The 26,333-nt window shown below is 38.1% G+C and overlaps 2 protein-coding genes across 2 annotated transcripts in view; one reads left to right on the top strand and one right to left on the bottom strand.

The window, feature by feature from the left end:
• Positions 1-912, bottom strand: part of LOC106924792 (macrophage mannose receptor 1-like) — a 22,269-nt gene extending 21,357 nt beyond the window's left edge. The window contains exon 1 of the mRNA XM_014998665.2: positions 729-912. The gene's annotated coding sequence lies outside the window, so the exon portion shown is untranslated. The remainder of the gene's footprint in view (positions 1-728) is intronic.
• Positions 1-26,333, top strand: part of LOC106924791 (MAM and LDL-receptor class A domain-containing protein 2) — a 26,669-nt gene extending 336 nt beyond the window's left edge. Inside the window, exons 3-51 of the mRNA XM_014998661.2 lie at positions 1,204-1,329; positions 1,444-1,543; positions 1,653-1,824; positions 2,605-2,818; positions 3,669-3,800; positions 3,923-4,047; positions 4,225-4,462; positions 5,734-5,996; positions 6,486-6,576; positions 6,675-6,815; positions 7,463-7,591; positions 8,390-8,523; positions 8,636-8,804; positions 8,941-9,060; positions 9,480-9,634; positions 9,707-9,802; positions 10,009-10,099; positions 10,186-10,305; positions 10,939-11,041; positions 11,129-11,279; positions 11,378-11,597; positions 12,269-12,392; positions 12,835-12,964; positions 13,416-13,494; positions 13,580-13,732; positions 14,229-14,354; positions 14,453-14,668; positions 14,744-14,860; positions 15,019-15,180; positions 15,310-15,401; positions 15,799-15,966; positions 16,071-16,244; positions 16,327-16,435; positions 17,939-18,061; positions 18,191-18,290; positions 18,471-18,630; positions 19,156-19,270; positions 19,401-19,544; positions 19,978-20,165; positions 20,505-20,670; positions 21,994-22,212; positions 22,360-22,538; positions 23,389-23,626; positions 23,826-23,985; positions 24,068-24,182; positions 25,227-25,344; positions 25,463-25,559; positions 25,680-25,755; positions 25,831-26,333. Coding sequence (XP_014854147.2) covers positions 1,204-1,329; positions 1,444-1,543; positions 1,653-1,824; positions 2,605-2,818; positions 3,669-3,800; positions 3,923-4,047; positions 4,225-4,462; positions 5,734-5,996; positions 6,486-6,576; positions 6,675-6,815; positions 7,463-7,591; positions 8,390-8,523; positions 8,636-8,804; positions 8,941-9,060; positions 9,480-9,634; positions 9,707-9,802; positions 10,009-10,099; positions 10,186-10,305; positions 10,939-11,041; positions 11,129-11,279; positions 11,378-11,597; positions 12,269-12,392; positions 12,835-12,964; positions 13,416-13,494; positions 13,580-13,732; positions 14,229-14,354; positions 14,453-14,668; positions 14,744-14,860; positions 15,019-15,180; positions 15,310-15,401; positions 15,799-15,966; positions 16,071-16,244; positions 16,327-16,435; positions 17,939-18,061; positions 18,191-18,290; positions 18,471-18,630; positions 19,156-19,270; positions 19,401-19,544; positions 19,978-20,165; positions 20,505-20,670; positions 21,994-22,212; positions 22,360-22,538; positions 23,389-23,626; positions 23,826-23,985; positions 24,068-24,182; positions 25,227-25,344; positions 25,463-25,559; positions 25,680-25,755; positions 25,831-25,920 — 7,028 coding nt within the window. The 3' untranslated portion in view covers positions 25,921-26,333. The remainder of the gene's footprint in view (positions 1-1,203; positions 1,330-1,443; positions 1,544-1,652; positions 1,825-2,604; positions 2,819-3,668; positions 3,801-3,922; positions 4,048-4,224; positions 4,463-5,733; positions 5,997-6,485; positions 6,577-6,674; positions 6,816-7,462; positions 7,592-8,389; positions 8,524-8,635; positions 8,805-8,940; positions 9,061-9,479; positions 9,635-9,706; positions 9,803-10,008; positions 10,100-10,185; positions 10,306-10,938; positions 11,042-11,128; positions 11,280-11,377; positions 11,598-12,268; positions 12,393-12,834; positions 12,965-13,415; positions 13,495-13,579; positions 13,733-14,228; positions 14,355-14,452; positions 14,669-14,743; positions 14,861-15,018; positions 15,181-15,309; positions 15,402-15,798; positions 15,967-16,070; positions 16,245-16,326; positions 16,436-17,938; positions 18,062-18,190; positions 18,291-18,470; positions 18,631-19,155; positions 19,271-19,400; positions 19,545-19,977; positions 20,166-20,504; positions 20,671-21,993; positions 22,213-22,359; positions 22,539-23,388; positions 23,627-23,825; positions 23,986-24,067; positions 24,183-25,226; positions 25,345-25,462; positions 25,560-25,679; positions 25,756-25,830) is intronic.

The following is a 26,333-nucleotide window of genomic DNA, read 5'->3' as shown; positions in this document are numbered from 1 at the left end:
ATTGATATTATTTATTGATATTAGGTCCAAAAGAACTTTGCCTCTTTTAAAATCAATGAGAATTTGGAAAACAGTTTTCATTTGCTTATTGCAACAATAATATCAGAAAGCTATTTTTTGTTGCAAAATTAAAATTCAACTACAATTGATGTATTTCAATTAGGGCTGTTGTAAACGATTACTGTAGTAATTGAGTAATCTATTGATTATTCTGCCGATTAATCGAGTAATCGGATTTTTAAAAAAAGTATAAGATTAAATACTGCCATAACAGCAATATTAATATTGGATATCAACATCAACCCAAATTTTCATATTTGTGCATCCCTAACAAATACTTTTCTGGAGTTTAGAAAATTAACCTGTAAATAATATACCAAGCTCACTTTTTAAACGTTATACAAAGATCTGAACTTACATTCAATTTAATAATAAAGCAGCAGGCACTTCTGAAACAAACAAAAAAACTATACTCCAGTTTTAGTGTATTCATCTTCAGTCAATTTAAGAAATGAACTCTCACAGTCAGTTATCTTTCGTGACCACGTTAGCGACATAATTTTGTACCTTCCTCATACAGAGAAACACACCTGCCAAGTATGCTCCTCTCCGCCACCCATTTGCTGTGGCCGGGATGGTGGTAAATTTATTTTCAGTTTTGTCTGTAAAGCTACGCTAACAATTAGCTAAAGCAGACCACCGTGTTCACTCTGTCTGAAAACACCTACCGCGCACTTTCCCCGCCGTTCGCGCCGAACCAGCCACCAGGCAGCAGCTCCGGTTGGAGAAAGGCTGTCATGTTCCATACGTCGCGCCAGTTATTTTAGATATGCTAAAATATTCGTCCCCAAAATAACGATAAAACGCGGACACTTTCATCTGTCGATGAAATCCCGCCTGGATGTCTCGGGCCGAACTTGAGGATATATAGCCATAGCTGCTAGCACATAGCATTCGTCTACAACTCATAGGCGGAAGTGAGAGCTTTGCGCAACACAAATATCCATCCGGCCGGAACACGGGGTGCATAATAGCAAAATATAATTTAACAACGCTTAATGGAAAGACTGGGAGTTTATTCTGAAGGATGCTAACATGTCTTTTGGGCATACTCATCTTTATTGTAATAAATCATCAAAATATAATTATCAAAGAGGCTTCATCAAGTTTTGTTTCAGCATTTCATTAATTATTATTTTCAAGGTTCATGCAACTTTGAGAATCACTCATGTGGTTGGGAGGACACCAGTGAATCATCCTACAGCTGGAGACGGCAGATGGTAAACACCTCAGTACCAGGACAGGACCACACCACAGGGACCCCTTGGGGTAATCATTAGTGTTCCTTTGTTAATTAATTCTTTGCCAACATGCATTGTGAGCATTTAAAACACTTTAAGAAGCAGATATTTTCTTATTCTTATTATTTTTTTGTGTGCTCAGGATATGTCATGTATATTGATGGAGAAGAAAGTAATTTATTTTCTGAAGCCATATTGGAGTATCCTGTCAACCAGCTGGCTGCTTTGGGATGCCAAATTAGGTAGCAAGAACTAACATTTCATTTTAATTATTGAGCACAAATTGTGGGATCTTTATCTGGTCCTTTTTGTGCCAAAAGTCATCTGCTTTTCTTCATGCATATGTTTCAGTTTTTGGTATCATATTTATGAAGACAATCCATCCCCAATATCATCATCATCCCTTAAAGTAAAAATGATCAGAGGTACAGTTGAGAGAAATTTACTAGAGATTTCCAAAAGAGAAACTGATGGTTGGGAGAATGCAACGGCTTTTATTGGTAATCAACCAGGAGGCCACAAGGTTGGTAAACAAACTTGTTTATTCTGTGGATTTAAAAAAATACATTTGTGTTTTGAAAGTAAATTTTTTATTTTCCTTGATGGCTTAAAAATAAACAGATCTTATTTTCCTTCATACAGTGTTTTCCAGGTTTTATTGATCTTTGTCTATGTCATGTTTGGTGGAGCCAAAATGCAGAACAGTGGAGGTGTGAAGTAGATGATAAAAAAATATTTAATGATGAACACAAAAACTTGCAAAAAAAAAAAAAAAAAAAGCACGTGGCCATGGCAGAAGACAAAAACATAACTTCAAGGAGACCCTAAGGGAAATAAAATAATCAAACCTCAAAAGCAACTCAGGATCCTAGCAGTCTATTCTTTATTCACCTTTTTAGAAGTATTAGTGTGAGATTATGATGCAACAACATAATATTTATTAAGTTTTATTAAAACATATTTTTTGAGGGTATCTTAAATTTTACTACAATTCATAACAAAAAGCTTAAGTTCTGATCTGATTTGTCTTTACTTCAGAAAAAGTTCCACTTAAAAACATAAATACATATACTCTGCATACTAAAGTGGAAGATGAGGGCATTGTTTTAAATTTTTTTGAGGACAATGAGTAATACAGTTCTGAATATTTTTATTGTACTACCTAAGAAAAGCATTTGTTTTGTTTGGATATTTGTATTTAATCTCATGTTCAACAGATGTGGGAGGAAAAATCCTGAATAGAAATGTTTAAAAAGGCATTTTTGATTTTCTGCAACAAATATAAGGTTTTCTCTCTGCACAGCTGCTGATTTCTTATGAGCCTTCATTTGGGGAAAAAAAAGATGTTATGCTGGACGATATCAGCTTTGAGAACTGTGCAGAGGGAGACGTCCCAGAGGAATCCGACAACCTGTCATGTGATTTTGAAAAGGATACCTGTTCCTGGTACCATGACTACACAGCTAGTCTGTTGTGGAAGAGAAACAATGGGGCGTATGAAGACCTAACTGGGAATGGTAAGCATTGGAATGAGGAATTCAATGAGAGGAGAGAAGTGAGAAATTAAAACTTTGAGTTCATGGTCAAAGATTTAGAAACTTGCACATCAACATAAAAACAAACCTAAACTAACCAGACAGGAAATAACAACTAGTGCTTTGCAAATTTATTCACATTCCTTAACCTTTTTCATATTTTATCACTTTACAACCACAACCACCAATGTACTTCATTACTATTTTTTGTGATAGACTAATTCAAAGTAGCACAATTGTAAATTAGAATGAAAAGGTAGGTGTTGGCATTAATCAGAGGAAGTGGCAAGGATAATAATTGATGATCTGAAGGGGCTAAAGACATCCATGTAGAAATGTTAGTCATACACTCCACAAATATCTGCTTTAAAGCAGCAAGAAGACATTCATTTTTGAAAGAATCCTGAAGTCCAGTTTGTACCTTTCCATAATCCATTTGGGGACTGAACAAACATTAAGGAAGAAAGACCTACACTGTCCATAATTAAAACGTTTTTACAAAGAAAATTTTACACAAGATCAGGTCTCTGTCAGAAGCTGTTAGAAACCTATCCCCAAAGATTTGTTGCTGCAATCGCCATGAAAAGAGATTCTTGTAAAGTATTGACTGTGGCTTTTCCAAATAAGTACTATCTTGTGTTGTCCTAGTACTTAAAATAAATGTTGGATCCATAAAATTTTGTGTCTGAAAAGGGCAAAGAAGTATTAATACTTTTGACAAAATACTTGTAATCAGATCAGTAATTTCTCCATATTTGTATGAATAGATTGTTTGTGGAATAAAAAAAAAACACTAAAGCAAATTGTATTTCTGTTTCTCTTTTCTCTACAGGTTACTTCATGCTTATAAAAGCTAATAACCAACTGGATATATCATCAACAGCCAGACTCATCAGCTTCCCTAAACCTGCCGGCCAAACCATCTGTGTGAGCTTCCGTTACTACATATTTGGGAACAGCATTGGTATGTGTTTCCCTGCTCACATCTGTTCCACAAATAAAATAAGGCTTTTTAGCATTTTATCATAAAGTACAGTAATATTATAAAGTATCAGTGATTACAACAACTTCTGCTGTTGTAATTAGGATCCCTGAGGTTTATTACTAAACACTCCGGGGAACCAGAAACAGTCGTCTGGATGCGAAGTGGCACACAGGGAAACAAATGGCGGTTTGCAGATCTTACCTTCAACAGCGACAGACCAATACAGGTATTCTCATTACAGTTTACAATATGCATATTTTTGCTTTGACAAATAAAAATATTTTGCAAATTGTGGAGGGTTAAGTATCAGAAATAAATAAGTCACCTTCATGTAGGTTTAGAGTTGTGTATTCACGTTTAGCTGCATTGATGTTCTGAATCTTCACTTCAATTCATCCTACAGTTCATTATAGAAGCTGTGGTGGGCGGCACACAGGGGAGCATCGCCATTGATGACGTTGAGGTGGCCACTAGTTTGAATGGCTTGTGTCCACCTGAGAGAGAGTGTACTTTCCAGGGTTCTCTTTGTGGCATGCAGCCTCATCCTTCTGCAAACTTCAGTTGGGATCGGATCACAGGCGTATCCCAGCCAGCCAACTCTTCAGGTCCCACCAAAGATCACACTCTGGGGACAGAGCAAGGTCTGCAGCTTCATTACATGACATCTTGCAAAAATATCCATCCAGCCTTTCTGTTTTGTTTTTTTTCCATCATGTTAGAACCACAAACCTGAGGGTGTTTTAATGTAGTTTGATAGGCCGACACAAAATAGGGCTGTATTGTAATGCATAAGGGGTGGTTTTTATTCATTATTTTGTTTACAAATAAAAAAACGGTGCAGAGATAAATCCTCATAACCTGATGCTGCAACCATTATGTTTTATCGTTGGAAGGATGAGCTCAGGGTGATGTACAATCTGCAAATAGAACTTCAAATGAACAAAGTCAACAAAAAGCATTCTTTTTAGCATTCTCCCATATGAGACAGTTTTATAGAATGCATTGCTGATCGTTTTGGACCTCCTTAGTCAATTTGTTTAGTTGTACTATGGGTGCGTTCACACTGCAGCCTGAAGTGACTCAATTCCGATTTTTTGGCAATTCCGATTTTTTTGCCGGGGCCGTTCACACTGCCATGAAAAGATCGGATACAGGTCGCATTACGTAAAAAAAAATCAGAATTGAGTCACTTCAGGCTGCAGTGTGAACGCACCCTATATGTCCTGCCATTTTCAGACAAAGGATTAAATTAGTCGTTTCAAACTGCATTCCTTGAGGACTGGAGTCCTGCAACTTTTAGGACTCTCTTGTTCTACACACTTGAATTAAGTGGTGAAACTGCCTTACTAACATTCAGTCAAACTCTACAAAGTTTTGGTAATGAGTTCAAATTGGAGCTAAGAGTGCTAAAGCAGAGACATATCTAAAAGTTGCAAGACTCTGGCCCTCGAGGAATGCGGTTCGAGACCACTGGATTAAGCAGTGCTCTGTGAGATGTTGGCATATAGTTTTATATCTTAGGCCTGCTTTAAGCTTATCTTCGGCTTTATTCTTGACATGTCTGATGTGGTCCTTGGTGTTCATGAGACTTTTGTGCACTAATTTTCTTTAACAAACTTTAGACTAGATTACACACAGATGAACTCTACTTGTATTTTTGACTTCTGAAGTTGCACTGAATTTGATTTAGGGTTGTCAGGGTAAAGAGGGCCATCTACTGTGTGCATGCTACACAGTATATAGACCAAATTTCATTAGTAAAAAAGTTTGAAGACAATGCACAATTTGCCTTCCACTTTACAATTATTCACTACTGTGTACTTTCTATATCACTTTCCAGTAAAATGCAGATGTTTACTGTATGATAATCGATGCATCCAAGCAACACTGACACATTTTTCTCTATTTGTAGGTTACTACCTGAGTGCTGGGTTGTGGAAACACTCTGTGGGAACCAGAGGGGCTATGATGGCTCTGATGGAGCCGACACCGCTCGATGGGGAATGCCTAATGTTCTGGTATTACATGGAAGGAACAGGAGTGGGTGAACTGAGCGTTTACCTTCAAAGTGACAGCCAAGAAAATGCCACCAAGCTGTGGACAAGAGTAGGCGATCAGGGATCGCACTGGCGGCATGGGAGAGTAACACTTTACAATCCACAAAGCAATTATCAGGTAGCGACACAGTCTCACATTAGTCATGTTTGCAGATTGTGATTTCTGGGGGAAAATGTAACTAAATATTAACTCATTTTATTCTTGTTTTATCATTTTTAGCAATAAATGAACATTTAAAAAAGGAGATTACTACCCACATTTGGATGGTTTCACAGAAGTTTTTTTTTTTTTTTTTTTGTCTTTATTGGTTTTACCGATATTTTCAAAGTCAAATCGGTTTATTAAAAGGAAATATTCAAGGGCTTTATTTTTCAGTTTGTTATTGTGGGTAAAATATGCTTTTTGGAGTCGGGTAAACTAAATAAAATGGTTGTATGAGTGTCGTGTAAAAATCAGGACGTAGCATCTCTCTTCTCTATTTCTGGAGTTAATTTTATGGATAAAATTACTTTAATCCAAGACAGGGAATCTATGCCCACAGTACATTTATGTGCATACAATGCCTAAAACATTCGATTACATTTTGGTTTGTTCTCTAATTAACAGGTGGTTTTTGAAGCAATAGCTGGAGACGAACCAATGAGAGATATTGCTATTGATGACCTCACCGTCTTGAATGGCGTCTGTCCCCCACCAGGTTATTGATAAATTTGGTCTAACTTTATATTTAGGCATGTTTGGAAGCATTAAAGCAGTTTGATTGTGGTAATGTGCTTTCTGTGTTATGTATTGAAGGCTTTTGTGACTTTGAGATGGACTTCTGTGGCTGGGTCAACAATCCCCCAGCAGAGTCTGATGTAGAGTGGGACTGGCTCTCAGGCCAGAGTGACGCACAGCTTATTCCTAAAAGAGATCACTCAACAAATTCTCCTTTAGGTGAGCAATCATACATCAGACAGAATTTCTTATGGACATTATATAACTTTGTAGAAGTTGTATCTCCTTTATCATAGGTGCACTCTTAAACTTGCTAGTTATTTTACTAATAACCAAGTCAAACAGTTCTGTGTTAATTTAACTCAGAGGTGGAAAGTGATGTAAAAACTAAGGTAAAGATGGTTGAAATGAATAGTCCATCCATTATGTATCCTTTTTAAATCCGTTTGAACTCCGAGTTAGAGTTGATGCCTTTCTACTGGTAAATTGAAGCTCCATCTGGTCTGAACTGATTGAGCTTACCATTACAATAAAACATAATTTTAGAATTTCCCCATTTGTATTTAATCTTATAAAACTATTAAAGTGAAGTTGGTCTTTGAAGACTCATTAATGTCATTTTGGTGTCTTCAAGTCAACTTCTCTTCAGACACATGAAGTCAGTATTTGGGTTGAAAACATAATCGAGCAGTTTTTAAAAGTGTTTAGCTTCCAAGCCTGAAAGTCAGCATATTCTCACTACGATGTTAAGTTGTTAATGTGTGCTTGAATTGAAAGAAAAGTTATCTTAATTGTATATTTTTCAGTCATGTTTGATATTAACTAATAAATGCAGTTTATTTATGTGATGCATTTTGTTGCCACAGGCCACTTTGCATTTTTATGGCCCGCTAAGCCTGAAAAAGAAGAATTTGCCCAGTTGGAGAGTGAGTCCATGGAAGCAGTAGAAAGTGGTTGCATAGAGATCTGGCACCATGCTGAAGGATGGCGTATTGGTAAATACATTTTACTTTCTCTTTAGCAATTAATAAAAACCAATTCCTTTTGGTTTTGTATCCTATCCCCAAAGTTTACAGGTTTAGATTTAGATAATTTTGTTCTTTCTTTAATACACGTTTGTTTTCCAACAAATTTCTCATACAAAAAGCATTGAATGTTTTCCCACTTAATGTTTAGAGGAATTTTCTTAATGTGTTGTGCTTATTTTCTTTCCATACTATTACGATATAAAGTTCTTCAGCTGGACTGTCTTTATGTCAGTGGGTTGTAAGAGTCAGGAGTTCACAATCTTGTATTTGCCAGAAACTTCACACAAAAATCTTAACATATTTCTTTGTCGCATTGTTTTTAAAGTTTGTTGGAAGAGGGATAAAAGTGAACATGAGCCTGTAAGAATGCCATGAAGGAATTTTGGCCCACTCTTCTCTTCAAAATTCTTTAATTCAGCCAAAATGAAAAAACAATCTGAATCAATTTTGAAGCTAGACTTAACTTTGGCACAACAAACATTTATCTTGACTTATGTTTTTGTTGTGAGTCATTTCAGTGGAGTTTGTTCAGTTGATTCAAATCATTGTCCTTCAGGAACGTTTGAACTTTAGTTACCAAATAAAAAAGGGTTTGTGCTTAAATGTGGCATCTATGGGCAAGCTTTCAGTCAAAATGTGTGCATCCATTCTGTTTTTAGTTTTGTCACTCTTATTGAGGAAACAAATGTTTCTTTTGACCAGCTGCAAATATTATCTTTTTTTAAATTCTTTTGTTTTCTCACTGATAATTTTTGGTGCTTTCAGGACCATCAGCCATTATACTAACAGTGTTTTTAAGTGAGGCTGGTGTGCTGCATCCTCTATTCAGTACTAATGGTTACATGAACTCCACGTGGTTTCAAGACAGAGTGAATTACAATTCATCCAGTCTTCACAAGGTTAATTATTTAGAATTTTATATCACATTTTCATTGTTCCATTTTTTAGTGCTTTTTGTGCTTGAATTTATTTTAAAACTGTAAAATCTGATAGTTACACCTTTGACTGCAGATTATTTTACAAGCCCGCCGTCCAGTTGGAAACAGCGAAAGTTTTGCACTAGATGATATCCATATCATCCGAGGCAAATCTTATGAAGATCTTATCCCCACCACGACCAACCCTCCCACCACAACTACCAGTGCCCCACCCTCTAACATGGACTGCAGCTTTGAAAAAGGTCAAACTCAAACATTTAAGTTCAAGTAACACATAGACATCTGCATTTTGCTTTTTGGGTCCTTTTGATGAGATTTGTGATTTTATTTTAATTAAGTTTAGTTTGTCTAATTCAGTGTGTGCTTCTTGTTAAACAGGTTTGTGTAACTGGGTCCAGGAGGACACTGATGATATAAACTGGACTCTCAGCAATGGACTTCAAGAGGAGGGGCTGTGGAATGGGCCTCAGTACGATCACACTGTTGACAGTGGTCAAGGTATTGCCCTTTGGCGATGACACAAATCACCAACACCTGGCTGAATGATGCAGCAGTTGTTAGCACTGTTGTTTTTGAATATCCTGGGTAAAAATCCTAGCCAGGGATATGTGTGCATGTTCCTTCCAAGCATCCGGGTTTGTCCCGGTTCATACAGTCCAGACATTTGCATGTTAGGTCAATTTTTCCATCTGAGCTGGCCTTATGGGTGTGTGCCTTTGCATAATTGTTTGTCCTGTGATGTCAAGGCAACATTTCCCGTGTGTTACTCTTCACCAAATAACTGTTGTAGATGAGCAAAACTGTTTCTGTGTATTTTCCATTACACACAAAAAAAATCTGTCTAAAGCAAACAAGTATGGAGAAATCTGACATGCTTTTCCAAATAAAATGTTTATTTGTCTTCTGTCTTTACAAAGGTTTCTTTTTACTGGTGAATGGATCTGGTTCGAAGGATGGTGATAAGGCTGTTACCTCGGTTTCTGTCTCTCATCTTTGGCCACAGAGCTGTGTTCAGTTCTGGTATTATATGCTGGGGCCATCAGTATCCACCTTGAATCTACTGATTCAAACTGTATGTAACCGAATCGGCTTTATGCAAATGTTGCATAAAATACCCTTCTCACAGACTTTTACTCCATGTTAGAGTTCCTCTGAAAAGTTGGTCTGGACTCGTCAAGGAACCCAAAACCCGGAGTGGATCAAAGCACAAGTAGCTGTAAGCTTGACCGACGCGCTTCAGGTAATTGCTTACAAAGCATATATTCATCTTTTTCAAACCTGTTGCAGCACTGCTGTCACTTTAAATTTTGCAGCCACTATTGTTTTCTAAACATATGCTGTTATATAAAAATGTTTAAATTGATTAGTTCACAAACACAGAAACAGAATCCAGAACATGGATTGGCTTCAAAATATTACACATTGATTTCATTAACCTGTTGACAGATACAGTTCAGTGGGCAGAGGAACATCCATAGTCACGGATTCATCGCTATTGATGACATTACAGTGAGAGCGGGAAGCTGCAGTTATCAGAGTATGTAAATATTTAAGTTAAAATGAGGCCAAATTCTTTCAGTTTGATTTTTTTGAATGGTTTTCGAAATTAAATCTGTTTTTCAGATGAATGTGGATTTGATTCGGATTGGTGTGGTTTTGAGAATCGCCTTGTTGACAGGGGTCACTGGAATCGCACAAGGGGAGCAAACCATCATGTGGATAAGACTTACGGGACTGAAAATGGTCAGTACTGAGCTGTGTCAGAGTGCAACTGCAAAGTGATGCAAGAATTCAGTTATACTGTTATAGATGTCGCTTGTGATGTAAAAATTCACCGTTGATCAAACTTTTACTGTTCTGAAAGGCAAACTTAATTTTCAGGCTGGAACTGGGACCAAATGGCAAGAAAAAAAAACCCAAATACAAACATCATAAAGTGTATAGAGATTAAAACAAAATAACTGCTTAAAAAATAATTGTAAAAAAGAAGCTTTTTAAAAAAGCAAATCTAATAAAAATGTGTCTACCTTAGAGAGGGGAAATGACATAGCATTTACTGCGTGCTGCAGAGTGTATTGTGCATGGCAACAGCAGATTTAATGTTTTGGACAAAGAACAAAACACCAGTGGTTGTTGCTAACTACAGCATCACCATAAACTATGTGGCTTAGGCATTCTGATCAGCTATTACGATGAACCAATGTTATTGTCCTCTAATGTCTTTAGTTGGTATTTCTACTGATTCTTAAATATTCTACACTAAGACTATTTGTACACCGTGCAGGGACGGGAAAAGTTGTGGGCACAAATTATTGTGAAAAGATGAAAACATTCCATGTCTGCAAAAAGTAGCCTGTTTTCTTGTACATTCTGCAGGATTCTACATGTCTGTGATGACATCAGTTTCTGAGCAGTCAGAGACAGCTGAGCTGCTCTCCCCAGTCTACTCTTCAGACACAGAGATGTGTGTGCGCTTCTGGTAGGTCCAATACTACCAACACACTCATTTATACACAACTGTCTAATTTATCTTCCAGTCTGGATATAAATGTACATGTTATTTCAGGTACATGTTGCCTGCAGAGACCTCCAGCTATCTTTCCGTTCACGTGCTGAGAAGTGGGGAGCTTGGCGATGTCCTTTGGCGTCGCTCTGGATTCCCCTCCAAACACTGGGAAGTGGCAGAGGTCACCGTGTCCTCACCTGCACCTTTCAATGTAAATTAACATTAATAACAGTACATTGTTTAAATCTTGTAACCAGGATTTACCTTATTTTTTTTATTGTCAATTTCCAATAAATCTGATCATTTCAGGTGGCATTTCAGTCCGTTCATGTGCCTGGCACCAATGGTACAGTAAAAATAGATGATTTCTCTGTGAGGAATGGAGCTTGTTCTGCTCCTGCCAGCTGTGACTTTGAGTCTGGACAATGCACATGGGTCAAAGTGCACACAGAAGATGGACATGAGTGGGTCATGTCCCATGGAGGCTCCCATGGACCACCGATGGACCACACCACTCAAACCTCAGATGGTAATCCTTACGCTACCGTGTGTAAAATGGTTTATTCCTGAAAGGAGCATTTTATTATTGCTAACTAATCTCTAAAAGCAGAAAATAGAAACATACCATGCTATGTTTCTATTTTTCACTTTATGAGGAAATGCATTTTTAAAAGTGTAAAACAAAAACACATTTATTTAAATATATAAAGAAGGTCATCTCGGTGGACTTTCTCTCGAATTTGCACTGCCAATGAAAATGTATGCTTACTGCTGCTAAAATAGTTTTTTACATTGTAAAAAGTGAAATAGTTTATTTGTTTCAAGATCCTGTTATTGTGGTTAAGTCTCACTCTTATTCTCCTACACAGGCCTTTTTCGGTTTGACTTTGTTTTTGTGACCGAGACAAGATTCGCCTCCTCTGCGTTCTGTAATAAATCCCAATTAGCCTTAAATATGTGCTGAATTAGCTAAATAAAGTAATATTTTCAACTTCACTTTGATCCTGTTGCAACTATGGCTTGTCAGAACCTTTAAAAAAGAATTAAAAACTGACAGATTGAGATAATTTTTTTTCTGATATTGCCCCATTAATACAGCTTATGCCAATTTACATAATGTACTTGTTAACTTATAAATTATTACAGCTGTCAGACATTAAGTTTTTTTGTACTTAACGTTTATCTTCTGTTTACTTGCAGGTTGGTTTTTGCTGAGTTCAGCATTGCACCAAGGCCAACACAGCGTAGCACAGGTTGTGTCTGAATGGATCCAACTGCAGGACACGCCATGTTGCCTCACCTTCTGGTACCATATGGGCAGCAGGTGAGCATAACACCCCCCACATACCCCCAAAAAAATCACAATAAGACTTTTTAACCTAGATTGAGTGACAGTAAAGTACAAGGATGGACATTATCCTGTTGTTTCCTCACTAACTTCCTCGGGAACTGCGAACAAAAGTCATTTAGTCATGAATCACCTGCTTGACTTTGTGCAACACTAAGAGAAGTTGTGTATCAGAGTTCATCAACTAACCAAGAGAATAATTTTATCGCATTAACAGCACCCCGAAAGATTTAAGAATCTCGTCTAACAGTTTGACTTTGGTTTCCTACAAGTTGAAACGAGGAAAGTAACTATTTTTCCAGCAAAGTGAATGAGAACATTATGAACGATTACGCCAGAGAATCTTGGAAAATTAATCATTTCATTTTGCAGAAATGTAAAAAAAAAAAAAAATTTTTTTTTGTTTTTTTTCTTTCAGTGATTCTGGCACACTAAGGTTGTTTGCACATTCAGACCCAGCGGGGGAGACTCTAATGTTTCACAGCAACAGCAGTGGCAGCAGCTGGACCCGATTCTCCCAGTCAGTTTACATGACCCAACCTTTTCAGGTAAATCAAAACAATCGCCACAGCTAGAATAAATTACAATGCCTCGCAAAAGTATTCATATTCATTGAGTTACTCACATTCATGTGACAACCACAAATTTCAGTGAATTGTATTGGGATGTTATTTGATAGATTGGGTCAAAATAGTGTGTAGCTGTGAAACTGAAGGCAGGGAAAAGAGGGATTTATGTTTTTCTAATAAAATATGATTTGGTATTCTGCAATCTTGGGATTATTTTTGTGTGTTCTTGGATAGAAACCAATGGAGAGCAGATGTGGACTTTGATTTAAACCAGTGAATTTTGGCTCTGGATTCATGTTTCATGTTCTTTTCTTGCTGGAAAAGAAAGTCATGTTTAGTTTTTCTTGTAAATAGAGAAATGTAAAAAGATCTGTTACATCTAAGAATTTAGGCAGCAGTGTTTAAGCTGTTTGCATCCTCTCAACAACAGCTTATGATTGAGGCAGAAAGCAACAACAAGGGATTTATTGCCATTGATGACATCAGTCTCACAGAGGGTCTTTGCCCAGGTACTTATGTTTTTATTTTCAGTCTTCCTCTTCTTCTACTAATATAAGCATACTTTGTGGTAAATGCAACTTTTTTTCTTTATAGAAAATGAAACAAGAGGATTTGAGGGCTGTTCATTTGAAAATGGCACCTGTGACTGGCAGGACAGCAGCTTTGGACAGGTTCAGTGGGTAAGAGGAAGGAACGGCACACTGGACAGTGGACCCTCTGTGGACAACACACTAGGAACTGAGCTGGGTAAGGTTCTCCAAAATCAAAGATAACAATGTTGACTGCCGTTTTGGGAATCAGTATGAATCCACAGTACATAAAAACCTGATTCCAACATCGTAATGAGGGGTTTGTTAAGTTTGTTAGAAGAAACAAAGAAGCTGAATATGACTTTTTTTTCCGTTTCCTCTTTTGTGCTGCATATGCAAGGAATGCTGGGTGTTGTTAGCCACAGTTTCCTCATCCCTGCTTGGGTTTGGATTGCGCCATTTAAGTGCTTGTGCTAAACAGGAAATAGCCCCGTCTTTGATGTTTTTCCAAATCTGCAAAGCAGAGTTTTAGCTTTCTAAGTGTTAATTCTAAGATTTAAATCTCCTCTCCTCCCCATATTTTGAAATCTGTTGGTTTACAACAAATCAATATTTCTTTTTGCAATATTTGCTCTGCCCTGGTTTGTATTTTTTTAATTGGTGCACTGCATAAGTTTTCACATTAAAAAAAAGGACTTGGGTGATCCTTTCAGGTTGGTACATGGGACTGGAGGCTGATAGAGGGGAAGAAATGAGTCCTGCTGCGCTGCAAAGTCCCATCATGAAAGAGGCCAGCTCTACTTGCACACTACACTTTTACTTCAACATGCATGGAGAGGGTATGTTTTAATACTTGCGTGTCTGCAGGTGCAGAAATCTATGAAATATAAAGTCTTTGGATTCCTCCTATGTGTAAGCTTGTGTGTAACTGTTTCAGAGTCAGAGCTTAAGGTGCTCTTAAAGAAAGGCCCCAGGATCACCACATTGTGGTGGCTAGCTGGAAACAGTGGAGACTTGTGGCAGCACAGCAACGTTGTGATTGGCCGGGTCCCCCACGATTTTACCCTCTTGTTTGAAGCTTCCACTAACTTCAACAAACCAGGACATGTTGCTGTAGATGACATCGACTTCACCAACTGCTCCCTCCCTGCTGGTAGGCCACCAGCTTTTTTTCCGTTTATTTTAATCAAATTTCTACTCACTTCAAAGTTTTGGATCTCCTTTGTAGAACCCCAGTCGTGTTCCGGGAATACATTCATGTGCAACAACAGCGCATGCATTGACCCCAGCCATGTGTGTGACTTCAGCGATGACTGCGGGGACTGGTCCGATGAGATCGACTGTGGTGAGCTTCTACACTGTCTGCAGTGTCAAAAAGCTCCAGTGCTCGATATTTAAATCTGTAAACCTACAATAAAGTATTTTATGTATCTGTTGTTGCTTATATTAACAATTTAAGCCGCTCAAACCCAACCTCCTTCTCTACTTTCCATATATATACAGAAAAACAAGGTGTGGTGGAGCGTTGCAACTTTGAACAAGGCCTATGTTCTTGGGCGCACAGTGATGTGGACACACCAGAAGGTGACTGGACACGGCAGGCGGGACAAGAAGGCTGGCCCAGGCATGGTCCTCCCAGGGATCACACTGACAACTTGGCCACAGGTACAATAAACTCTCAGAGATGCTTTTACCACTTCTCATCATCAGTAGTTACACTCTCAGCTGAAGAATTTCTAATATTTTTTAAGTTTCAGTTGTATTCCAATGTTTTGTTTTATTGTTTATGAACAGGTCACTACATTACACCTGGGAGTCACCTGACTGCAAGGGGCCAGATATCTGAGATTCTTTCAAAGACATTGTTACCAAGCTTTAACTGCACTGTGAGTCTCTTGTTCATTGATTATTTGGACCACATAAAGCAGGGGTGTCAAACTCCAGTCCTCAAGGGCCGCTGTCCTGCAACTTTTAGATGTGCCTCTGCTGCACCACACCTGAAAAGAATAATTAGGTCATTAGCAAGGCTCAGGAGAACCGATCTACATAGGGAGGAGGTAATTAAGCCATTTCATTCCACTGTTTTTTACCTGGGGCACATCTAAACACTGCAGGACAGCGGCCCTTGAGGACTGGAGTTTGACACCCCTGACATAAAGGAAAATGCAAACTCATCTCTGCTCCGTAAAGTCTTAACTTTCCCTGCTGGCTGATCAAAGTCATAAATATTTTTTTATGTTGCAATATTAGCATTTCTTTTTGTTACTGTTTGAACCTTTTTAGGTGAGATTCTTTTACTTCAGCATGAGTGATGATTCAGCTCAATTGACAGCCAAGTCCAGAACTCTGAAGTCTGGTGTTGATGACGAAATGCTGTGGATCAGGGGATCTTCCCACAGCTACAATTGGCAGAGGGCAAAGGTCACTTTCTCCTCCTCAGTCATTAGCAAGGTCTGTGGGAGCTAACGCAAAATGGTATTAAAAGTCTGACTGCACTACAAATGCCTGTCATAACGAAGAAGAATCAATAACGAAACAAAATGTCTCCTCCTCAGATTGCTTTTAGATATGAGCTTGGGGACACTGAAAGAGGGCTTGTTGCCCTCGATGACATCTCTTTCTCCAGGGAATGCAATTTTGACCCTGAAAACAGCAAACTACCCGAAACGTTGCCTACCTCTTCCCCACACACACCTCCAGTAACAACCACGCCTATGAATCCCTGCCAGGTATGTGAAAGCTTAGTAAGTTGAATGGCTACTCTGAAAATTCAAAATATATTAATCAAGGTCTTTGTCTTTGTACCTGCAGGATAATGAGTTTTTTTGCAGGCGTTCTGCTGGAAAAGTGTGTATTCCTGTGACGTTACAGTGTAATTATCATCCAGATTGCCCTGAAGGAGAGGATGAGACTGGCTGTGGTGAGCATTTAAGATGCATCTCTTTTACAATTAAACCATACTGTATCTACAGCTATTTGTTCCTCCTGGTTGCTTTTATAATCATTAGTTCACTTAAAAGTTGCAACAGCTGCAGTATTGCAAACATGGAGGCAAAAGGCCTTCACGGGAGCAGCTTGTCAATGTGCATAGAGAATCAAGGACCTAAATGTAGGCAGAGTTGAAAGAAAATACAAGACTTAAACGTGTGAACTGAAGCTTACTAAAACAAAGACAAAAATCAAGATGTGGAGAAAAACACAGAAACAAGACAGAGGAACCGACACCAGCAGGAACCTGCAACAACCGAGCAAGCAGAAAAACATAAATGTAGGGGAGAGGAGTAGGAAAACTGGAAGAAACAGGTGAGACTAACCAAGCGGAGTCCACAAGACTGAGACAACTTAGGAAATGAGAATCCAGAAAGTAAAACAATCACGATGCAACACAAAAATGACTGAATAATACAAAACAAAAGCCTGAAAAGGAATCTTATATTAACCCTAATGAAAAGGAAAACAGGAAGTAAATAAAACACAGTGCACAAAGTGACCAAACCTCCAAAGATTACAGCTGATAACCAAATCCCAATACATACGATTGAAAAGTGCAAAACAAACAGTGAGCATAGAAATAAACAGAGTTCTAAACTCATAACATACATGCTTTTCAGTGCTAGGATAACTTGATGGCCTTCTGAACAAAAAAATAACATTTTCACATTGGTGATAACAACTGTTTTGTTTTTCTGAATATAAACTTACGTAGACCATGGCAGTAGTAGAATTATGTTGTGGGGAGGAGTTTCTTCAGAACCGGCCAGGAAGCCGGCCAGATGTCATGGGAATAGAGCCTGAGCTGCACACGTGGTAATATTGGAAGAAAACCAGCTGCTAAGGACAAAGGACTGTGGAGGAGATGCACCTTTCTGCAACAACCCTCAACATACATCCAGAGCTGCAGTAGAATGGTTTATATTAAAATATGTTTATACATTAGGATGATCTAGACTTGGAAACAAACTTTCTCCATTCAATCCCACCAAGCTTCAGCAATTTTGCAAAGTAATTGAAAACATTTTTAGCTTTCAGATATGGAAATGTGTAGACATCCTTTGAAGTGGATCTGTGACTGAAGTGAAAGGGGAATGTAAAAAAAAAAGATTAAACCATTTATTTATTGTCTCATTTTAATAATGCTTTAATAGTGCACCACTTTGTGTAAATCACATAATATTCCAATAAAATACCCAGATGCTTGTAGATGTAACACTTGAAAACGTGAAGCTTATTTTTGCAGAGTACTGTAACTAGAAATTTATTTCAGTTGAATTTGGATGCAAACATTGAAAACAGACGGTGTATTGTGAGGAAATATGCTAGAAAATATTGTTTTGTTTTGTTTTTATCAAATGCAAATAGGATGTCTCTTAGTTTTGAAGTTCGGAAAAGTTTAGTAATTTAGTTACTCCTGTACTTGTTCCAGGCTCATGTACATTTGAGAATGACCAGTGCCTGTGGAGTGACGCCAGTGATGGACCAGCTAAATGGCAGCGACAGAAAGCCAGTAGCAACACTGAACCCCCTGAAGATCACACTATACAAACTGGTGACCTTATTTATGTGTTATAAGATTGCACATTTTATTCATATTTTGGATTTCAATTGCAGTTATAAGACTCCTCCATCCTTCAGTGTTGCAAGCAGAGTTGTGTATTTAGGCTTCTCCCTTTCTTAGGCTTCTACATGACAGTAAATCTCAGTCAGGGTTCCACACAAACAGAAGCCAAACTCCTTAGCCCCCAACTCAAACCTTCATCCCCCTACTGTCAGCTACTGTAAGTAACAAAATCTCTCTAATCTTTATCTAAAATGTCCAAAATCTAGATGTTCTAATTACAGCTGAATATTCTGTTGCATGAATTGCTTAACACTCCCTAACCCGTCTCTCTCTGCCATGCAACCCGCCTCCTAATCCGACATTCTTCTTCACTTCCTTCCTTCTTCCACATACCCAGGTTTCACTTCCACATCAGTGCAGAGAGTACTGGGTCACTCAGAGTGCTTATGCAGCAAGCTGAGGGTGGTGAAGCAATCCTGTGGTCACGCAGTCACAACACTGTCTCCCACTGGGCCTTAGCGCAAATGCCGATAGGCCTGTTTCAGCAGACCTACAAGGTGGGATACTCATGTACTAAATCAACACTTTTACCATTTCATTTGGGACTTTTTATTTTCTAGTTTTCAAGAAAGTATTAGAAAAACATGGACATATGGGCAGGGCATTATGTATGGTCTGACTAAAAAAAAAACAGATTTTAATTTTAATGCATGCAGGATTTTGCAGATTGTGCAGAATTTATTGTATAATTAGATATAAATGTCTGCAAGATCATTCTAAATAGGAAGACATTCTTGTTTCAAAGAGCTTAAATCTAAATTCAGATAACACATTTTATTTTAGTTCCCCACATCTAGCATGAGTTTTTATTTTGTTCTTTCATTAATATGTTTTCTTTAGCAGTGAATGGATGAAGATACACTTATTTAGGAGTAGACAAATATTTTGTGAAGTTTCCATGAATTAAAAACACTGCCCCCTGAAAACCAGTATAAGTTAAGGCTGAAAATAAAACTTTTAAATGGAAAATTTGTATCTTACATAGATATTTTAAAAATGCGTGTTGCCATCTGTGTTCTCAGATTTGGTTCAGTAGTATAAGTAAAGCAACAGGGCCCATCAGCTCTCCTGGAGACCATGTTGTTGCTGTGGATGACATCTCCTTTATTAACTGTGAAACAACCTATGAGCCACCAGGTGATTTCGGTTCCATTAAATTTCCTAACAAATTGGTTTTGCTTAGTTTTAGAATTTGAGGCCTTTGTGACCCATATGATTCAGGAAGTTTCGTTTGTTTAAGGATACATATTTTTTCCCCCTCTCTCAGCCCTGTCTTCTTATGGCTGTACATTTGAAGATGGATTGTGTGTTTGGGTCCAGGGAGCTGAAGATGAGTTGGACTGGAGCAGTGGCTCAGGTCCCACTGAAACCCCCAATACTGGGCCTACAGCAGACCACACCACTGGAACTGGTTATTATTCTTCCAAACTGTCTGAAAACATGATTTATTTTAACTTATGTGAATCATAAATATGATATGCTATGCTAGGACGTATCTGCTAGCAACCAGTTGTAAGGGTTTGCCGAGACAGAGCATGTCTGACCACAAGTGAAGATTTTTAAAAATAATTTTGACTTTAGCAGCATACAGAATGGTTAAATAAACAAATAATTAGGTTATATTTAAGTCAGAGATAATTCAACAACAGTGAAAGAATGGCTAAACCATTGTGGCAGATTTTTACGTAAATGTTCCCTAGTCTCTTTCTTCTGCCTTTTTTCTTCTGTTGTCTCTACAATTGTGAAAATCGTTCATTTCAGATAAGCGCAAACTATACGGTAGGGAACTTTGTATGTTCTAGCAAGGGACCAAAGGTCACTAAGTTTTTGTATTTGTCTTGCAGGGAAGTACCTGTACATTGAGAGTTCTCATCCAAGTGAGAAGGAAAACACAGCACAGTTAAAGTCTCTACTGCTGCCACCTGCTGGTGAAAACGGATACTGTTTCACATTTTGGTACCACATGTTTGGAGCTACTGTGGGTTCATTGAAGATGCTTCTGAAATCAGCTGACTCGTCCAACAAAATACTGGTAAAACACAAGATAACTGTATAACTTTGGCCCTTCATCTTAAATGCAATCAATCAGATTCTGTATCTCTGCAATCTGCATGCTTCCCTCTGCTGCACTGTTGGAAAACAACCACACTGCTGATTGAGCAATACTTAAGGCTGTTTCCTCTTAATTGTCTCTCTGTAAAAAAAAAAAAAGAAAAACTTTCTCACAGTTGTGAAATGATGATTGCAAAATGATATTTTTGTATGGTACAATGGGTGCAAACTGCTCAGTTTTAGTGCGTACCTCCGGGTTGCAAAAACCTCCCCACATCCTCATTGTGTTAAGTGACTCAGCCTCCTGTCTTTCCTGTAGGTGTGGCAACAATCAGGAAGCCAAGGGGATGAGTGGTTGCTGGTTCAGAGCCATGTGACCCTGCAAAGAGTACACCAAGTGATTCTGGAGGCCACCGTGGGGGGAGAGGCTGGTGACATAGCCATTGATGACATTTCATTTATCCATGGACCTTGTCCTGACTCTGGTAATAAAGCACAAAATTCCCATAATGGAGCATATCTATTTTTTTTTCTTTTTATCATTCAAAACTGCAGCAGAAATTTTACATTTGTCATTTTAAGTGTCAAAAATACTCACCTCTTCCATTTTAAGCAGTGTTGTGGGCTGTTGTGGGTATCAGCCTGAAAAAAATTAGTTAATTTTCAGTTTCATGCAAAATCTAAAGCTGACATTGCATATCTGTTTATTTCTCTTTCTAGACATTTTTAATTAATTATGGACCCATGGTTAAACTAAAATAGCTTAAAATAACTTTCCACTGATGGGTGGATATAGTATTTATCATGTAAATGGGAAATATTTTATTTCCTCCCTGAGGCCAAATAGAAAAATGAACATTTATTTCAATTGTGATACAAAGTGTGTGCTTATTATCCCGCTGGAATAGATTAGAACTGATGCATGGTAAGTATGAAATGTTTTGTAGTAGACCACTTTTTCAATCCTAACATAGTAAGGTATAAAATTAATAAAATTGCAAAGGTAAAAACGGGTGAAGGGAATAGCAACAGGTGCCTGGTTTTAATAAAATATGTACAACCATGTACCGTATTTTCCGCACTATAAGGCGCACCGGATTATAAGGCGCACCTTCAATGAATGGCTGATTTTAAAACTTTTTTCATATATAAGGCGCACCGCATTATAAGGCGCGTAGAATAGACGCTACAGTAGAGGCTGGAGTTACGTTATGCATCCACTAGATGGAGCTGCACTAAACGGAATGTCAACAAAACAGTCCATCTCCAGTCGGCAAGGAGAGCCTTCCGACTGGGCCGGGGCGTGGCCGGACGATGATCACCCTTCTCCGTTCGCGCACAGCATGTTCGTGGAGAACGCGGTGCTAAATGACCTGCAGACGACCTGATTCTAGACGGTCGGTAGGTAGATAGGTCAGTCAAACTTCATTAATAGATCACAAACCAGCGTTCTGACAACTATCCCAGCATGCACCGCGCGCTTCTTCTTCTACAGGGGAAAATGAAGTCGGCGGCTGCTTGCCGTAGTTGCATGACCTGTTGTGGCTCAATATTGGTCCATATATAAGGCGCACCAGATTATAAGGCGCACTGTCAACTTTTGAGGACATTGAAGGTTTTTAGGTGCGCCTTATAGTGCGGAAAATACGGTACTAAAACTACAGCAAATCCATTTTATCTGATGGTACAGTTATTACACAACCTAAGTAAAACTGTTGTTATCCTTAAATTCACGAGAACAGAAAATGATATTTTGGTGGCTTCATAAACACAAAATAGTAAAACTTTGACATCAAATTGCTTTTTAGATTTGTGTGACTTCGAGGAGGGCAGCTGCAGCTGGCAGCAGGAAGCATCAGATGACTTTGATTGGATCAGAAAGTGGGGCAGCACACTCAACCCCAACACAGGACCAGAGAGTGACCACACCACCAACACACCCAAGGGTCACTATTACTACCTGCCTTCCTCTATGGAGGACCAAGCTGGCCAAAAAGCTTTAATGTCTTCGCCTCTATACAGTGAAAGTGAGAATCAACATTACACTGTGAAAATATTCAGAATTGGACATTAAGAGGACTGTTTGTCTTTAGCTGATTTATTTAAACTCTTGTAAATGCTAAGTTATGTTTAAAAAAAATGCTAAAATTCTGTATCATTATTGCTGTGTTCAGGTAAAGGATCTTGTTTGCAGCTGTGGTACCACATGTACGGCAAAGGAATGGGCACACTGAATGTTTATCAGCAGAGTCTGGACGGGAAAGAGGTTCTGATTTTCTCACAGACAGGAGACCAGGGCCGGCTGTGGAGGTTCGCTCAGGCTGAGCTCCTGCCACGGATTCAGCCATACAGAGTGAGTCACTCAAATTCAGCTTCATTATGTAATGAAGTTACATAGCGAACTTCATTACAGTTCTTGATTAGATCTTTTACTAAAGACTTAATAAAAGTTAGCTGAAGACTGAAGGTTAAGCCAAGCCTACTTACTCTATGTTTTGATATGACTTCTTGATAAATCAGTTAGTGAAATATTTCAATGTGATTCTAACAAATTGTGTAGAAAGACTGTACATATATATTTTTGTCTGGTGCATAAACTCCGCACTTTAATTTTCTTGTCAAATTTAGCAACTAGTATTTCACTTGCACTCTATACACAATGTTCCGACACTGCCCTATGTGTCATAGCTGTCTAGCCATGACACATAGGGCAAGTGGACAGGAAGCTGCAGCAGCTGATACAGTCTCTCTTCCACTTTGAATATGGTAAGGAGTGAAAACCCCAGACAAGTTAGATCAACAACTGGATATGCAGAGCCTGTTGAAACTATGAGATACAGCTTGCAGGCTAAATATGTATGCAGCTGATGCAGTTATTGGTGGCTGAATTCAGTTCTACACTCTGACATTAATCATATCAAACTGGGATCAGGATTAGTAACTTAGACGTCACTTGTATTTTTGATGGATTGATTTCTCAAAAGTTCTTTGCACAAACTGTTTAAAATTGCAATTGATTTAAAGTTATGTACAATATGATGTTTATTTGTAGACCAAAAAGGTAACAAACCAACTGGTTTTTAAGTCTGAAAACCCCATTTTTACCAAAATCTTGGATAAATGTCCTTTCTTGCAATAATATTATTAAATCTGATTTTAAGAAATATTTACACTGAACATAGGAATTCGCTGTGTACTTTTAGATTGTGGTGGAAGGTGTGAAGACCGGCCCAACCTTGGAGGGAGATATGGCCTTTGACGATGTGCACCTCACAGATGCACAGTGCCCTCCTCATGGTTTCTGTGACTTTGAGAGCTCCTTCTGCAGCTGGAGCAACCTGGGCGGTAGAGTCGACCAGGGAGACTGGCTCCTTGGAGCTGGAGCTTCTCCAAACCCCAACACTGGACCCACTGTTGATCACACAACTAACTCCTCTAATGGTAATCTGATGCTATGTATCTTAATGTGTGAAAATACAAAAATTACTCATAGTCTGGATTATAGGTGCACTAAGTTAGCCTTTCTTTGGTCAGATTTTACTTTGTACTTCTAGTCTTGGAACTGGTCTGATGTACAGATCATGCATATTTGATGTGGCAGTGATAGAAAATGTTATAAACCTGGGCATGTTTTCCTCAGGTCACTACATATATGTGGACAGCTCAGTGGGTGAGTGGGGAGACACGTCCTACCTTGTCAGTGACGTATTCCAGCCGTCCTCAAGGGGCCACTGCCTTACATTTTGGTACCACATGTATGGCAGCCACATTGGGACTCTCAATGTCTACATCAATGACAGGTCTGAGAAAAGTCAATGTCAAACAGAAATTTAGCGTAAATTGGCCTGGTTTAGTTTTATTTTAACTCGTCATGGTTTATAGGAAAATGCATGCTGGAGGCAACGAGGAAGGATATCTGAAGTGGACTAAAGCAGGAAACAGTGGAGACCAGTGGCTGCAGGACAGTGTGTATATTAAACATGAAGAAGCGTTCTGGGTAATGAACATTGATTTTTTATTTTTTTTTCTGATAAATGCATTAACTGTTAGGAAATCTAAGGTTTTAGTGCAGAACTTTCACCTACACGTTTCTCTTGGAATATTATAAACATGCGGTATGAATAATTTTGGCCTTTAATGTATTTCATTTATTGCAATCTTTTTTAACTTCATACAGCTTGAAATAAACACAGTTTGTAAGCATATTGCAAAGATTACGGCAGTAGGTTTATTTTTTTGCTTTGTTTTGAACTCAAATGCAAAGAAGAAAATACTCTTTTTTTGTTTCAAAACCTACAGAAAACAAATTTTCTCTTGCTTCATGAACAAACACTTTGCTTTAAATGTGTGATATGTAGGTCTGTTGCCTTCATTGAGAGCTGTGTGTGTAAGTGTGCCACCACTGTTTCTCGCCCATCAGTAAGGAGATTGTCCGAAAAGTTACTACAAGTTGCTAAATGATATCATCACGAATTAACACATTTGTTCGTGTGTATTCAAATGTTATCTAAAGGGTAGGAAAAAAGAATAACAATGTATGAGAGAGTGAGAGAGAGGGGAAAAGGTCATGTTTGGAACTGTGAATGAAATTCAGAATGTCACAGAACAAACATTCCTTTTTTGGGTCTGATAAAAGCCCAAAATGACCCCTCTAGCCAAGATATCGGACGTTCATATTGTAATTTAATTTAAATTATGTGTTAAGGATAATCAGGCAGATTCAAAAGGCTGAAAATCCTGTCTGAGCGCTGAAGCGAGGGACAGCTGAACGAGGACTGGGCTATAAGTGAGAGCTTTGGAACATTGTAAGATCCCACAGCAGGAACCACTGCTATTTAAGAAGAGTTAGAACGATACATGTCTTGTAACTAAAGTCTCCATGAACTCCATGAAAAAAGAAGGTCACATGTCACACAATTTATTGTCCAGCTCAGCCTGTGAAGCCTGAATGTGATTGTTGACCCCTCTGTCTCAGAGACAACCAGATGTGTAACAGTTTCTACCAGATCATTTTTTGAGCATTTGTTTTCACTCCCCACAGTTTGTGTTTGTGTATGAAAGAGGAAAGAGTATAGGCGGAGACGTGGCTCTTGATGACATCACCATCCAACCGAGCAGCTGCTACTCTGAGCCTTCAGTTTTTCCCTCAAATAATTCAAGTAATTATTTTTACCTATAATGCTTAATTAGAAGCAAATCAATTGTTCTTCCTGGAAATAAATTACCAGTTAATTTACTTGTCAGATATTTTATCTGCATGTTTTGCTGTTTCTGTAGATGCGCTGTATGCTGGCCTTGCAGTCGGTCTGATGCTGCTGATTGGAATCACCATCTCTATATTCCTTTTCATGCTGAACCGAAAATGGAAGTCGAGGTAAGCTTTTTTTTGTTGTTGCTTTGTTTTTTTGACATCTAATATGAGCATAACATGTATAACAATGCTAAAGCATGCACAGACATGTTATTGACTTAATTTTGGACCTGTATTTGACAGGAACACATTGACAATAACGAATAATGAGGTTCCCAGAGAAATCTCTATGTTTGACATGTCCGACCACACGCAGCATGTAAGTAAGGATCCCAGAACTTTACGAACTTTATTTTATGTTATATTATACCATATTATCTTTTTTTCTTTTCAGGATACACAACCTAATTATACATCTGACTTCTCCTTCTTCAACAAACTGTATGATCCATCAGCACACACTGAGGCATTGTCTGATGCTTAGCCTGGTTTTTACTTTAAGACTCCATTACTCCATTTGGAGTAGAATATAAATGTATTATATTTGTTCCACCTTCTTATTCAGTGTGATTTTTTTTTTTCAGTTTGAAAAATTTTAATTGCATTCTTCCTTATGTATCTGCAATTGGTGATTGTTAAAAGCTTTTGGAGACTATTTTTTTCCCCAAGTGGAGAATGTGTTAACTGCTTTAGTCTTTTTCTATTTACTTTGCTCTACAGATTCAAAAGAATTGTTTCTCCTATTTTAGTCAAAACAACTATTGAACGTGTAAGCAAAAAATATAACTGGGTCTTGACATGTTATTTATAATAATGTTTTAGTATGTTTTTTTTTTTTGTTGTTTTTTTTCCAACACTAAATAAACTAAATGGGAACTACTAAACAATCAGACAAAA

The sequence above is a fragment of the Poecilia mexicana genome, unplaced genomic scaffold, assembly GCF_051168715.1.
Source record: "Poecilia mexicana isolate PSO_F unplaced genomic scaffold, ASM5116871v1 scaffold_17, whole genome shotgun sequence".
NCBI classification, from domain to species: domain Eukaryota; kingdom Metazoa; phylum Chordata; class Actinopteri; order Cyprinodontiformes; family Poeciliidae; genus Poecilia; species Poecilia mexicana.
This window is presented reverse-complemented; position numbering and strand designations above follow the sequence as displayed.